Genomic DNA, 16,515 nt, shown 5'->3' on the forward strand with positions numbered 1-16,515 from the left:
GGCTTTATATACGCTCCAGCACTGATCTGCTGCTAAAGCTTCAAGTCCAACCTGTCTCACATGTGGCCAACTGGCCTCTGTTTTAATCTCACCTGAGGCTATTTCAGCCCCACAGAGCCAGCACGGGATTCCCCCCCAAGAATTAATCGAGCGCCAAAAGATCACATACTGACTGTATACATGATGTTACTGTTCAGTGTTGGGATGTATCTTATGATACAGAGAGCAAAACAGCAATCCTACAATTCATGTCTGACTGCATCAATACCCAACAGGTTATACTTGCATTATGAAAATGACATTAGCATCACTGATCATATGTGTATTTTTTTTTTAATTATCGAAACGATAGTTAAATAATAAAGTTGTAAATCTAAGCTCAAACAGTGTGTTATTATTTGAACATTTGTTTCTATGTGTTATGTGCTTGCGTTCTGTAAATAGGTAACACAACAAGCAAGGTACATGTGTCAGCAGCAACCAATCCGAGGTTGCAGCTCATTTTCCTAATCTCGGTCAGCCATCTGCTTACAGAATTGTACTTGCTTGGACGAGGCGTCCTTGACACTTGACTGCAGTCTACTAATGTACTGTTTACCACGTTGAACGTTCGCCCGGAGGTGTAGCTGCAAACATGTTAATGACTAAAATATGTAATGTGCAAAGTCATGTCAAATAGATACATTATAGAAAGGCATTGTCACACTCGGCCGCTGGACCGACTAAGGAAAACAAGGAGTTGGTCTTTCCAAGGTTTTTGTAAGATTTTGGAATAACTCTATTCATCCAGAAGAGCATTTATGAGGTGAAAGGAAATGTTGGATGAAAGGGGCTGACTCACAAACGCTGTTCTTCTTCCGACAAAAGCTCCAATCAGGGCTACCGTCATTTGAGTTTGCCCTAAATTTTTGCACTCGGGCACAGTCGCACTGGAACAGAAAAGGGCATTCAACAGAAATGTTCCCAGTGTTGGAAGCATTGCTGTTTTGAAAACCTTTTTGGCTTTAGGGATAAATTCAAATGTTTACAGTACAGAGTAACAGCTGGTTGCACGGACACAAAACAGACTGCGCATAGTTCCGTCTTTAAGATTTATTTACACTTGTGAGAACTGTACAGCTACAGCAGGTAATCCCTTTAGTCGTGGCTGAAAAGTAGAGGGCAGCAGATGGAGCTTATTCAGCCTCACGTCAGTGTGAAGCCTGTTTGGCATCATTGAAACCCTAATGAAACGCTGACATGCTGGCCTAATTCATCACTGACTGCTGTCTCACATTTTTTGGCTTATTTCGTGACAGTGTCAGAGGGGCTTTTACTCAGCGGCGATGTTGATTTACAGTTAACATTACTAAACATACTTTACCTGTTCTACTGAGGTCGGCCTGGGCCTTGGCAGTGTGCATGCGGCAATTGAAAAAGTTTGAAAGTGAATTGCAACCCCAAGACGGAGAGTTAACAACTAACTCTGCGGTGAGTGACGTTGCGTGCATATTTGTTGTTGTTTGGGTGAGAGGTGGGGCCCACGCTGAACTGGTTGCCAGTCAATTGCAGCTCAAGTAACCTTGCCTGGATGCTTTTTGAATGTGGGAGGAAACCGAACTACCTGGGAAGAACACAGTATGGGGGGGAACATGCAAACTCCACAAAGGAGGTCCGCAGCCGCAATTCGAACCCAGGACCCCTCGATTGTGAGGCAGACGTGCTAACCACTAGGGAAAAGCGCTGGCTAGAATGACATTAAAAAACCTTTAACATAACTTATTTTCCACATGTTCTGACAAAAGTATATATTTTTTTCAATCCAGACATTTGTAACAGTCCTATAATAAAAGCACAGGCGGTACAGTGAAGGCTGTGTCACTTACCAGTAGAATCCACTAGGAGGAGATTTGAGCTGATTTCTGCTGCTTGAGATCAGAGTGCTCCAAAATCCCCAACATTTAATTGAATAATTCATGAAGGGTTTCATGACACACTATTCAGACAAAGGTATTTGACCACATGATTACAGCACCTACAGGAAGTGAAAATGTGGAAAATTGTTTATACTGTCCTGGCAGCTATATAATCCCCCCGGAAGAGCTGGATGAAGTGGCTGGGGAGAGGGAAGTCTGGGCGTCCCTGCTAATGCTACTGCCCCCCGCGACCTGACCTCGGATAAGCGGTAGAAAATGGATGGATGGATGGATGGACGGCAGCTATAACTGCAAGTATGTGGGGGGGATTAGCTCATCTGCAAGGAGTCGCTGGGCCTTTAGATCACGATGCGTGTCCCATTGTAAATTGTAAATTCAATTCCATCTAGTCTGGCAGAGATGCTGCTTTCGGACTATTTTCGTGGTGCTGTTGAGCAAACTGAGGCCCACATTCAGCTCAGGGTCGCAGTCAACATTTCGTGCCCCATCGCACTGATTTCTCTCCTGGCATACTTGCATATGTAAATTGAATTTGCCTTGAGGGATTTTAATTATATGCATATAGTCCTCCCTAAAACTATTGGAACGGTGAGGCCAATAATTTCATATTTGCTGTTGACTGAAAACATTTTGCTTTCATCAAAAGAGAAATGAAATCAACAGTTCGTCTTTTATTTCCAGGTATTTACTTCTGGATTAGATACGTTATACGTTATGGATAAGTTAGAAGATAGCACATTTTGTTTGTTTGAATCCACCCAGTTTTCATGTGAGCAAAACTATTCGGACATGTGACTGCAAGTGTTGTTTTTGTTGTTGTTAATTCATCCAAAATAAAATTTTTGAGGTCAGAGGACACTTTTGTTGGGCCCCGAGACAGAGAGACTGGCAGGCCACATTATCTGTTCTAGTTTATTTTATTAAATTCTTCAACACGAAATTCATCCAAGCATGCCTTATACCCCGAGCTGGGTTACTTCTGCTCATGCTTGAACAGAAATAAAACCCTAAACTGTTCCTACTAAGTTGGAAGCATTATCCAAAAAGTGTCAGCAAGCTAAAGAACTAAGATTCAGGAGGAAATAAGGCGTCTCATTTTACTCTACGCAGACGTTCTTTGTCAGGCTGACAATATGCTGCCATGGTAAGTACTTATAACATGCAGGTGAAGTCCCAATGTCTGACTCTCAGCTTTCAAAACATTCTAAATATAACACCGCAGCTGCTGCCTCTTGCTACATGCTTGACTGTGTGTTTTTGTTTTTGTATAACTGTGTGTATTGGATCATGCTATTTGTGTAAACGAGTCTACATGTTTTTATGTTTTCATAGTTTTATGAGCATTACAAAAGGCGGTGTATGTGCGTGTGTTAGCACGTCTACATGCAAAAGCACCCGGGCGCGTTTCATGATTCCTTTTATAGTATGAGCGCTATGTGTGGTGGAATTGTCAGCTGAAGGAAAGAACTAATTTGAGTGAATTAGAGTGAGTGATCTCATTTTTAAAGTGACATTTTACAGACATGCGGCACGGTGGATGACTGGTTAGCACATCTGCCTCACAGTTCTGAGGACCGGGGTTCAAATCCCGGCCCCGCCTGTGTGGAGTTTGCATGTTCTCCCCGTGCCTGCGTGGGTTTTCTCCGGGAGCTCCGGTTTCCTCCCACATCCCAAAAACATGCGTGGTAGGTTGATTGAGGACTCTAAATTGCCCTTAGGTGTAAATGTGAGTACGAATGGTTCTTTGTTTATATGTGCCCTGTGATTGGCTGGCCACCAGTTCGGGGTGTACCCCGCCTCTTGTCCGAAGTTAGCTGGGATAGGCGCCAGCACGCCCGCGACCCTTGTGAAGATAAAGCTGTACATAAAATGGATGGATGGATTTTACGGACATAAATGCTCTCTTTCCATGTTAAATTCATTTGCAATTGTTCACGTGTGATGCAGATAAATATCCAGAGTCTACAGCCGACTTCTTTTTGCCACAGTTCCACTGTAATAAACTGTGTGTTGCTGTAATGTGTTGCAGGTTATATTTATGCATGTCTGTGCCAGCTTGAGTGTTTTATTTATTTTCAAGCTGCTAATTTTCACCTGCTTGTGTCATGTACTGTAGTTACTGCTGTCTTGGCTGCCTGAGGTACATTTAGGGACACCTCGTAAAAATAAATGTGAATACAGTATGTTCCTTTCTTCTTGTATTATAAAATTGATTACTAAAAGAAATGATCATTTGTATTTATCTCAGTAAATGTGTATGTATCAGAATATCTTAGTGAACATCATACCTTATTACACGATCACACCAAGTTGTAAGAATGTATTTTGTTTTGTAGCAAAACTGCTGGTAATGCAACACAACGTGTTTTCTTCAGGTACTCTGGTCTCCTCCCACATTCCAAAACCATACACGGTAGGTTAAATGAAGACTCTAAATTGTCCGTAGGTGTGAATGTGAGCGTGAATGTTTGTTTGTCTATATGTGCTCTGCGATTGGCTGGCAACTAGTTGAGGGTGTGCCCCGCCGCTCGCCAAAAGTCAGCCGCGATTGGCTCCAGAACACCCACGACCCCAGCGGTACTAAGAATTGATGGATGGATAACCAGTTTTTAATGTCAGGCTGCTAGTTTAATGGCAAATACAACACTCTGTTTGGGTCATAAAGTTGTAAACGTGACTCTGTCAGTGCCTCACCAACTCTTAACCTCCCCGCACGTCACTGATCGAACTGCTAAAACATGTTTTGTGACATTCACCAGGTGAACAAAGGAACAACCCAAAAAAAAAACTGAAAAAAAAAAAACCACCATCTTGGATGAGCGAATAAACAATTCAACACAAGCATAACCTTGGCCGCGGTGGCAGACCCACCGACTCGAGCGGTTTATGTATCAAATGAAGTCTGTGGGCTTCATACAACGGTGTGAGAGAGACCGCACCCTGCACCCGAAGTGTCCTTTGGGCTATTCAAAAATCACAAGACCGCCAGCTGAGGTTTGACCTACAGGATCTCAGCTCATATTTCCTGAGAACATGGCGACAACCATGTTTAAACCAATTGTACTGCTGTTCGCAGCATCAACGCAGATGGCACTTTTACAGAGGATCAAATTGACAAAGTGATCCGGTCTGTTCTGACTTGGTTCGTGGCAGATCAGTCATGTCAATATTGATCACAGATTATTGCACATCAACCCCCAGTAGGGCAGCATATGATTGGTTGAAGTGTCCAGTGATTACTGGGTGTCTGATCTGAAGGTTACGAGATTAATTGTGTTCATGGTCTTAAAAATATCAATACCTGAGGGCAGTTGTGTCATTGCTGCAGCAATCAAGATGGAGTGATTGATATGATTAAATTTCATTGTGACCCTGAAATATGTCAACCTTTGAGTCTGGAGGTACAGTATGTGTATTTGTGTTAGATTTTCTATGTGTAACGACATCCACCCATTTTCTACCGCTCATCCTTTTCATAAATATGATAAGATGGAGCCTCTCCCAGATGACTTTGAGGCAGAGTCGCCAGTCGATCGCAGGGCGCATACACAAGCAATCATTCACATCACATTCACGCCTATGTAACATTTTCTCTTTAATGAATCTCACGTTAGAAAAAATAGTTTTTTTAATTTAAATTTATTACATCGGCCGATATCCAATATATTGGCTGATACATGAAGAGCATTGAGATACACAGGATATATACTGTAATTACTAATACTGTCAAAATAAGAACGGTAAACTGTATAATAGTTTGTATGAAGACCTTTTCGCACTGCTCTTAGCGAAAAGTGGCAGAAAAAAACATCACGACTATATGCTACAACTTTTGTCCGTTCTTTATTTTGAGCGGTACAATTTCACATTTAAAGTGCAACATGGTTATCTTTATCCATAAGAGAGAGGTTTTTTTTAAGCTGTTCATGTATGTGCTAGCTCAGTCACTTTATCCTCCATTCAAAGTGATTGATAGCAAAGAGAGGCCACGGCCACGTATGCTTTTAAAAGGCCATGCCTGTGACAAGTCTTGTGACTCTCTGGCCTGACATGGACAAAAACACACAAACAAACGAGACAGCATGCACAGTGGGTACGGAAAGTTTTCAGACCCCTGTAAAATTTTCCCTCTTTGTTATAATGCAACCATTGGTTAAAATCATTTAAGTTCATTTTTACCCCCTCATTAATGTACACACAGCACCCCATATTGGCAGATAAAAATGCAATTGTTGAAATTTTTGGTGATTTATTAAAAAAGAAAAACCGAAATATTACACAGCCTTAAGTATTCAGACTCTTTGCTGTGACACTCATATTTAACTCGGGTGCTGTCCATTTCTTCTGATCATCCTTGAGATGGTTCTACATCTTCATTGGAGTCCAGCTGTTTGATTATACTGATTGGACTTGATTAGGAAATCCACACACCTGCCTATATAAGACCTTACAGCTCACAGTGCATGGCAGAGCAAATGAGAATCATGAGGTCAAAGGAACTGCCTGAAGAGCTCAGAGACAGAATTGTGCCAAGGCACAGATCTGGCCAAGGTTACAAAGGTTTCTTCTGCACTTTAGGATCCTAAGAGCACAGTGGCCTCCATAATCCTGAAATGGAAGATGTTTGGGACGACCAGAACCCTTCCTAGAGCTGGCCCTCCGGCCAAACTGAGCAATCGGGGGAGACGAGCCTTGGTGAGAGTGGTAAAGAAGAACCCAAAGATCACTGTGGTTGAGCTCCAGAGATGCAGTCGGGAGATGGGAGAAAGTTCTAGAAAGTCAACCATCACTGCAGCCCTCCACCAGTCGGGGCTTCATGGCAGAGTGGCTCGACGGAAGCCTCTCCTCAGTGCAAGACACATGAAAGCCCGCATGGAGTTTGCTAAAAAAAAAAATATCTGAAGATGGTGAGAAATAAGATTCTCTGGTCTGATGAGACCAAGATAGAAATAGTTGGCCTTAATTCTAAGTGACATGTGTGGAGAAAACCAGGCACTGCTCATCACCTGTCCAATGCAGTCCCAACAGTGAAGCACGGTGGTGGCACCATCATGCTGTGGGGGTGTTTTTCAGCTGCAGGGAGAGGAAGACAGGTTGCAATCGAAGGAAAGATGAATGCGGTCAAGTACATGTATATCCTGGACAAAAACCTTCTCCAGAGTGCTCAGAAAAACTTGTTGCATCATTCCCAAAAAGACTCATGGCTGTATTCGCTCAAAAGGGTGCTTCTACTAAATACTGAGCAAAGGGTCTGAATATTTATGGCTGTGTGATATTTCAGTCTTTCCTTTTTAATAAATCTGCAAAAATTTCAACAATCCTGTTTTTCCTGTCAATATGGGATGCTGTGTGTACGTTAATGTAGGAAAAAATTAACTTAAATGATTTTAGCAAATGGCTGCAATATAAAAAAGAGTGAAACATTTAAGGGAGTCTGAATACCCACACCCACTGATTTTAATACCCACTGTATGTACTGTAGATTTACAAGTAACTGATTGACTGCCTCTATCAATGACTGTTAGTCTGGACAATGTAAGAACTTACAGTGAGTAAAGAGGTACACTGAACAAAAATATGAATGCGACACTTGTTTCGTTCCCATTTTTGCATGAGCTAAACTTAAGCCTTTTTCTAAAAGGCCTCAAATATTGCTCATGAATTTGTCAAAAATCTGTCAGTGAGCACCTTTCCTTTGCCGAGATAATAAATCCACCTCACAGGAGCTGCATATTAAGAGTTCTCTTCGACCATATGATCATTGCGCAGGTGTGCCTTAGGCTGCCCACAATAGAAGGCAACTCAAAAATGTGAAATGTGCAGTTTTACCGAGGGGATCTCGTCGCGGTATCTGCACATTCAAAAGGCCATCAATAAAACGCACCATAACAATACCATAACCCCAACTGCTCACCTACCTGACGCTATCCAAGCTTTCGGTCTTCTGCCTTGTGCAGTTAGTTGTCTTTTATTGTGGGGAGCCTAAGGCACACCTGTGATGCGGATGAATTATTTAAGCAAAAAAGTGCTCACTAAAACAGATTTGTGATTAATATTTGAGAGAAATTGTCCTTTTGTGTACATAGAAAGAGTTATGTTTTTGAAGTCAGCAAATGAAAAATAGGGACAACAAGGTCTTCTCCGCTGGCCAAAACACAATCCGTAGCACTGACCTACATTTACAATATAAATTCGATTTGTTCCATTAAATTATGGTAATATTTTCCCAACATTTTCTTCTATTTCGTAGAGTTGCTCTTGGCTGCACTGCTTCAAGTAGAGTATGTTTTGGTTGTTAGATTTCAGGCTCTATGTGCTGCAATGTCAATCAGGAGTATTGGCCCTTGACGGGATCCCCATTTTACATCTTCTAATTGGTTGGTCAGAGCAAAATTTTGCTACAGCCGAGTTTGATGAGCAAAACACATATGTAGCAATCTTCGCACATTAATACAGAGTATTACGAGTATGTAGTATTTTTAGTTACATTCTTATCTTTTGTCATGTTGTTGGATAAATGGTGTTGGTGTTGACCTGCCGCAAATGATGTACGTGGCAAATTGCGTACTGTCATATCTTGTATATTGATGGTTTCCATCCTAATCTGTGACAGTCCCAGTTTGAATGGCGCCTTGTATGAGAGCACAAACCAAGAGCACGCACACACAACCCCGGCAAGCAACCCTTTTTTAGTGCTAATATGAGATGGTTAATCCCATGAAGTGCACTCAAAGGCTTGACTTGTCCAACCTGTCTGGTAGCGTCAAGAGCTGTCTATTTTTAGAAGGAGAAAGAATGGAGAAAGAGAAAACCAGAGGAGGCACACCTCTGGGGGAAGACCAAGATTTTTTTTGTTTTGTTTTGCTGCGGATGAGTTACAATTGATATAGAATGATTGGTGTGTCTCTTATAACCAGCGGTGTTGCTCGGAGGAGGGAACGGCGCCATAATTGTCACGAGTGTTTCCCATTCCTACCTGCAAGGGAGGGAAGAAAGGGGCGAAGTGGATGGAGAGGAGGCGGCGAGGAGGGAGGAGTGAGGCTCTTCTCCCTCTAAGAGCATTAACTGTCGAGTGTTCTGGCGGTGACAGGGCTGTCGGGGTCAGATGGCCGCTCAGCCAGTTTACACCGGCTCACCGTAGATCCTCGGCTACTATCCTCCTGCCAAGCTAGCACCTTGTACTCGTCTGGCGCATTTCGCATATATATATATATATATATATACATATCTATTTTATTATTTTTAGACCGGGAAGGCGCTACAGGTGGTTGCACAAGACCGTCAAGAATATACTTTCTCGTGGACGTTGTCGGGAACAAAACCCTCTCTATCGGGAGATGAGACGGAACCTCGAATAAAGCGGTGAGTCGGAACTCTCACGAGATTTTCTTTTGTTGTTGTCGCCGAACTCCCGAGGTGCGCGCTCGCTAACTTTGGCAGCTTGTTGCCACCTTACAAGCTAGTGCGTCACGCGCCGCTAGCCGCGACACGCGTGGATAGAAACACCGTACTGCTGCGTGGATTCGCTGTCAAAAGGGGCCGACGAGCAATATAGGAGCCTAACCGCGGCTTGGCCCAAAAAAAAAAAAGGGAAAAAAAGAAAGCTGTCAAGTGACCTCCAGAGGCTCAAACAATACAGAGGTGGCAAAAAGTACACAAACCAGATACCAAACAACCGACAAGTACTGACTCAATTCCTTTCGTTCCAATGAAAAAAAAAAAAAAAGATTCTGAAAGATACTTAAGCACAAAAGGAAAACTTTCTGTCAATTAGATGCAGTGGCATTAGTAGGTTTGTCATGGACTACAGTAGTTATTTTTCCAACGATTTTTTTTTTTATTCGTACTCCCTACATTTACAAAAACAGAATATCGATACTTCTTACTTTGTGAAAATGCACTCGTGACTGTTTTCAGCCTCCGGGGATGTCGACATGAAAAGATGTGAGTAGAGAGAGAAAGTAAATCATGGTTAAGATCGTGATTGATTGAGAAAAATCTCAAAAAGGTGTTAAAAACAAAACAAACAAACAAACAAAACAAAACAGGGACAGCAGCAACATGGAGGAACCCGAACCAAGGAATCAGGAAAGACCCGGGAGAAGCAAGATATTCCCCATCCATGACCTTAAGAGAATTTTTCATGTTGGTCAACTCCAAAAATAATCTGGGGAAAATGTTTTGTCTTTTGCCAGCCTAAAAAGCACAAACTTCTGTTGTTAAAAAAAAATCTTCTGTCTGATCTGAAATAACACATAGGCCCACAAGACAGGTGTTGTTTTTGTTTGTTTGTTTTGTTTTTTTTGTCACTCAGAGTCAGTTAACAACATTAGCAAAACCATGGAAATGCGTTTTATAGCATTCAAGATGGCACTTGCCGTAAAGAAACAAAATCTAGTTTTTCATGTCAAGTTCTCAAACGGGTATTGTATATAATTGAGAGTAAATATGTTGGTTTTGTACTTAATTACATTTCAAACTTCTGACTTTTACTTAAATACAGGAGTTGAATCAGTAATTCTGCTTTTACTTACTTTGTCTTTTAAAACACAAATATCAATACTTTTACTCAAGTACACAGTTTGAGCACTTTTGTCATCTCTGATTATATGCAGGAACCATGTTGATAACTTGAAATGATATATATATAAAGAAATTTAAAAAAAAGCACACAAAATAATTTTGACAGTGCTCATACCAAGAAGAAAAAAAGCTAACTCGCGTTGACTCTGGCTTTTATGCTGTTAAAACAACATAGCTTGGTTAATATTGTAAACTGATTTTCGAAAAAATTGCTAAATTAGCAAATATCTGCGGAGGTTGAAAAAAAGTCTATTTAGAGTAATTTAGTAGAAAGCACAGATATCTTTTTTTTTTTAAATGTAGGGAGCAAAGGTAAAAGCCATCAGAAAAATAAATACTCAGGTAAAGTACAGATACCTGAAAAAAATCTACTGAAGTACAGTAACAAGGTAGTTGTACTCACTTACTTGCCACCAGTGCACACATATGATGCATGTATGCATGCGTCAACTTTATCGGGCATTTAGCACATCTCCTTATTTTTTTCCCGGCGTGACTCAGGACAGCTGCAGCACAAGGATTCGTCTCCTTCAGGTGTTAATTGTGTGTCATTTGTATGGCACACTGTGATGGGATTGATTCAATTTGAGGTTACTACCAGACTGCTTTGCTGTGGTCTCCTCAACCCATAGCAAGCTTAATGCATGTCATTCTGCAGCCGATTGTGTGGCTTGGTAGAGAAGTTAGGCCAGTGATTCCTAATCAATCTACGGTGGCACATAAGTGTGTTGTTATACATCGTCACGTGTGCCATGGAAAATTTCACTTAATTGATCCAATTGTTTTTTTTATTGACTACAAATAATGTATTTTAATTCCTCTATCTATCTAAGCTACATATAGTGACAGGCAGAACAATTAAATGCCCTTCCACCAGATGGCAGAAGGTACAGTTAGCCTCAGTTAATCACCATTTCAGTAAATATGCAGTACTTTTTGTGACATTTTTGATTTTGTGGTGTGCCTTGAGAGTTCTCTCTTTTAAACTCCCTGTAAATTAATAAAAATACATTTGACACACCACCTTCGTACGTACAGCATATGCCGACATATCCCTATACGTTTCAGCCAGGAAAATATATTCACTTAAAGCCTCCGGCGGCTGGAATATATACTACCGAGTTGTCGCTGAATAAGACAAAACACCTAAAACTCGGGGATTTAAATAACGACACCGAGCTGTTCTGTAAATTGTGGCATCCAGGGAAGATGCATTTTTCGGGTTGTCGTCTTACCTAGCTAGCTAACTGCACACTGTAAAATGGGCCTAATAATTATAACAAAGTAACTCGCAATTGCGCGGGATCGCCACTAATGGAACGAAGTTGCTCAGTTCTTGTACAGTATGATGCGTCACTGGGCACCGTTTTAGCCATGGCCAAACAAATTACGAAAATTGAAATGGCGAAAAGTTGTCTCACGCCGTATCTCCACAATTGAGTACTAGATAGTTCTCAGTCTATGTACGTTTTCAGCAATTATCTTCAAACATGCAGAATGCATTAAGAAACAAATCTCTGAATTCCTTTTTAAGAGGGTCTTTCAAATATTTGCCTTGGCTCATTAAAGGTTGGAAAATATTGAGTTAGGCAGCCAAGCACGGCTGTGTGTGTTAATGCTATGATCCATTTTTAACTTCTTTGGCTCTTGACCCAGCTTATGACAGGAAAACGAAGCAGCTCAACTGTGGCCACACGTGATTGCTTGTTTTAGTTTCACAAACTGCATCTAAAATAATATTAGCATTTCTTAGTTCTACCAAGTTATTGTCACTGTCCAGGCTTTTTTCCTTTCTTCTTTGGTTTGCCTTCATTAGGTCACTCTGTAATAGATGACAGGTAAATATCAATAATGACTGGAGTATAGATATCGTATCAAGATGAAAGACAAAAGGTATCGAGGTTATTTATTTAGCAAGGCCGTCTCTAAGCAGTCAACTTGTTCAGCAGTGAGTCAGTGATTGTCATGTTGTGTGGGAGCCGTGTGCTCGGTGGAATTTGTTTTTGTATGGTACAAGCTGGTATTAAAAAGCCTTCTTAGAATGATGTGGCTATAAACACAGTAGTCAGAATTTTTTTTTTTATTTACTGATTCCAGGGGTCAATTTTTCAATGAATACCTCTCTGAAAGTGGCAATCAAAGCTGATCATTATTATTGATGTTCGGCGTTTTCATACACGTCATTAGACCGTGTGCTTCCCATGACCGGTACCTCATGTCCTGTGGGTGTAAAATACTATGATACAAAATAATCATCAACCCATCACAAGATAATAACTAAATATAGATTGTCAACAACCTAGAATAGACAACGCTGTTGTGGAACAGTCAGTGAGTGAGTAATGTGCCATGTGACAGCGAGCTTGTCGTGGGTGTTGCCAAAGGTGAAGAGGTGATCCCAGATTACCCTTTCGTCTTTCCTTGCCTGTTTGTCTGTAGTCTTTGCACGTGTGCATTGGAGAAGGGATTCACCTTCAATCACACTGCCACACTTTTATCTCATTATGTAGTGTAAGAGACGTTCTAAAATAATGTGCCTGTGTACATGGGAGTGGGATTGACAAGAAATCTGCAGTTATGATTTTGATTATTTTTCTCTTCACAGAAGCACTGGTTGATGGCGTTTTTGCGACAAAGTGGTGACTACTGCCACGCTCAACACATGTAGACCCAACCAATGATGTATTTGTACCATGCAGTTGTGGGACCCTGAAGTCTGAACGAACAAATTGTGCCTGGCCAAACCAGCCATCTGATGGGGTAAAAACGTAGAGCCTCAAAATTTTAAGTGGAGAAGGACTGGAAGAGCTTCCGTTGCAGAGCATAAAAAGACTGAAGAGAAGAAGTTATATCAGTTCTGTGATATTAAAACACAGAAGTGACACATTGTTGCCTCCTGGGCTACACAAAGCTGATGGGGTAAAATATTTTCTACAAATTGGAAATCTTCTTTCTAAAATTTCAACATTTACGTCCATCAATCCACCCACCCCTACACCGAAGACTCAACAGCTGTACAGCTGAAACTAAAGGTGAGAGACGATGCACGATGATGGACTATTTTTAACTCTGTGCTATATTCTTAAATTTCACTATTTGAAAATGAACTCACTTCGTAGTGGGTGTTTCTCCATTGTAGCTCTGCACGTCCATCCATCTATTTACCAGCACTCAAACTAAAATAGTTGCTGCAAACACGTTAGGGCATGCAAGGCATCCTTGATTACAGAATTTAAAATTCCATTCCAAACTGTTAAGGCACTCCTGTTATCTCATTGTACCGTATTTGCATAGAAGGGCATGATTAGGCAGTATGACGCACACGATTTACTTTCTCACGCATGTTTTTCTTAAACATTCTGCATGTTTGGAATTTTTGGTTCAGTATGCATTGTTTATAGCATAAACGTACTGAAGTTATTGGAAGTAATCAGTCATAAAACAGTATTCTACAATAGCTGACACAATTCCTTTTATTTCACATTATTAGAGCAATGATGGAATTATCGGCAGGTTTGTTTTTGTTACAGGATTCTAATGGAGAGTTGTTGTTGTTGTTGTCAGCAAACCAAAACTATACTTACAATGTAATGTTATAGAGGCTGACACCTTCAGTTCTACATCATGTTTGGATGTTTATTTACAATATGGTATGTTCTAAAATCCAAACCGCAGGCTGAAATAATTGTAGTAATAATAGATTGATGATGCGTTATCATGGTGAAACAGCCACGAGAAGTCCTGGCACAACTCTCACCTCTTCTCGCGTGAATGAGGCAAAATGCTGCAACATCTCTTTGTAGATGCTGGTTTATCATATTGCCCACACTGAAGGGGGAAAAAAATCATAGTTTGTTGTTTGAGCTTGAAACATAACTTTCGTGATACCAGTCCTGGAACTTGTCTGTCATGTCTGGAATAGTTCTAATATCTGACTTCTAAAATGTAAAAGGTCAGAAGTCTTCATTGGACAATTGTGGGCCAAAAGTCACACTGGTCATCATGAACCGCCCAGCTCCAGTGGAACTGTGCCACAATAACATGCGATTTCTCATTACACATAACCCAACAGACAGCACACTCAGCTCTTTCATAGAGGTAAGATTCTAGGTGTCAAATAACGTTACTCTTTCTGAGAAACTAAACCAACAACTGAGTTGATCTGCTTTTGTGTTCCAGGACCTGAAGCGATTCGGGGCCACGACAGTAGTTCGAGTATGTGACATCACATATGACAAAACGCCACTGGAGAAAGATGGCATTACTGTGGTGGTAAATAATAATACATTTGATCTTTAATGCACTTTACATGAAACAAATGATCTCACACATACGCTACGGCGGTTTCACACTGCTTCTCATTTAGGACTGGCCCTTTGACGATGGCGCCCCGCCCCCAAGTATACTCGTTGATGACTGGTTGAGTTTACTGCAGAAGAAGTTTCAGGAGGAACCTGGATGCTGCGTGGCTGTTCACTGCGTGGCTGGCCTCGGAAGGTTAGCTGCACATTAAATCATGTTCACAGTTTATACATAATCATAGATTTGCACACACGATTACAGCGTAATTGTCAATGACATGACTGGATTTTATACCAAATTTGTTGCAGATTTAATGAAACTAATGTAAATGAGGTTCTGACAAAAATAGGCCTGCAGACCTTTGTTAGATGTTGACGAGGAATCTAGCAGACATGACTGTGTTCATGTCTATATATGTTCACACAGGGCTCCTGTGCTGGTCGCGCTGGCTTTGATAGAGAGTGGAATGAAGTATGAAGACGCTATTCAACTCATCCGACAGTAAGTATACTGTAACCTTATTTTGACTGAACTAAATATGTATTATTTGGAGAAACTATAAATGGGATTCATGTAATATTCTGATGGGGGAACATAACTTGTATACAACTTTAAATCTACAGTCAAGAATATTTTGGCTACCTGGTGCCTGTGTTTTTTTATTTAAGAAACTTACTAATGGAGCAACCTTTTTGTTTGGCAAAACACAAAAGTATTCTCTTTTTTAGTGCCTAAATATGTGCAATGTTTGATTTTCAGAGACAAACGTTTCAAAAAGACGTTTTTTTCTTTTTAGAATTTCAACACAACTTTGTAATCACCGAATTCCCTTCGAAACCATTTTTGTGTTAAAGGAAGCGTCGGGGAGCCATCAACAGTAAACAGCTAACTTACCTGGAGAAGTATCGATCCAAGCAGCGACTCCGCTTTAAAGACTCCCACACCCCCAAGAACAAGTGTTGCGCTATGTGAACAAACACAAAGTCCATCACCCATTCGGACAAAAGCAGAATCCTATATATACCCTGTAGAGGCCACTACTTAGGAAATAATGATTTTTGTTACCCTCCTTCCAACGCAATTCACCGTTTTCCCTGTTTGTAATAAAGAGTATTATATTTTGGATGTTTGCTTCAGTAGACAGACCAGTGATGAGAGAATGGAAAAAGTCTTGATTGTTGAGGTGACGTTGCTTGGTAACAGACAAGACAGATCATGGAAGAAAGATGTGTTAATCTTGCATCTTGCAAATATATGCTAGGGCATCGAGTTTTAATTTAATTTTTTTTCTGGGGGCGGGGGGGGGGGGGGGGGGGGGGTGTTACAGATGTTCCAAATAATTTATTGACACCTAAATTTCTGATTCTTGGATGGCCCAAAGTTGTCTAACATTAAACAATTCAAAGGGAAAAAAAATAAGACTATAAGGGTTCATCTTTCCAGAGATGTTTTGTGTTTTTTTGGGGGTTTTTTTGCATGAAAACCTTCATGCTGTAAGCATGTTGGTACCCATAAAGCCTTCCCTTTTGGTTTTCACAACCAATTTTTGTGTGTTTACATTTCAGAGTGTGCATTTTGTTATCCATCTTCAACTAGTTGGTATTATAGAGGTTTTGGGAATAAACAGTATGTAATGAATTTAATCATACATGTATATGATCAAAAATGCCTGAAAGGTTTGGACTAAATGTAAATATAAAAGAGTATTTGTTGA

The 16,515-nt window shown here is 40.7% G+C and overlaps 1 protein-coding gene across 2 annotated transcripts; it reads left to right on the forward strand.

The window, feature by feature from the left end:
* The first annotated feature begins 8,730 nt into the window (after positions 1–8,730).
* LOC133401791 (protein tyrosine phosphatase type IVA 3-like) lies at positions 8,731–16,515 on the forward strand. Of its 2 annotated transcripts, none has more exons than XM_061675193.1 (7): positions 8,731–9,278; positions 13,105–13,531; positions 14,452–14,597; positions 14,679–14,771; positions 14,866–14,996; positions 15,228–15,302; positions 15,598–15,774. In XM_061675193.1, the coding sequence occupies exons 3-7, from the start codon at positions 14,502–14,504 to the stop codon at positions 15,680–15,682; spliced, it is 480 nt and encodes a 159-aa protein (XP_061531177.1). In that variant the 5' UTR covers positions 8,731–9,278; positions 13,105–13,531; positions 14,452–14,501; the 3' UTR covers positions 15,683–15,774. The 2 variants fall into 2 exon arrangements, with proteins under 2 accessions (XP_061531177.1, XP_061531175.1); XM_061675191.1 differs by having other exon boundaries at positions 8,742–9,278; positions 15,656–16,515.

The sequence above is a fragment of the Phycodurus eques genome, chromosome 4 (genome assembly GCF_024500275.1).
Source record: "Phycodurus eques isolate BA_2022a chromosome 4, UOR_Pequ_1.1, whole genome shotgun sequence".
Taxonomy (NCBI): domain Eukaryota; kingdom Metazoa; phylum Chordata; class Actinopteri; order Syngnathiformes; family Syngnathidae; genus Phycodurus; species Phycodurus eques.

Coding starts and splice junctions, on each gene's coding strand:
- LOC133401791 (XM_061675191.1), top strand. CDS start 14,502: ATGAACCGCCCAGCTCCAGTGGAACTGTGCCACAATAACATGCGATTT. Junction 14,598..14,678: donor CACTCAGCTCTTTCATAGAG/GTAAGATTCTAG, acceptor TTTGTGTTCCAG/GACCTGAAGCGATTCGGGGC. Junction 14,997..15,227: donor TGCGTGGCTGGCCTCGGAAG/GTTAGCTGCACA, acceptor ATGTTCACACAG/GGCTCCTGTGCTGGTCGCGC.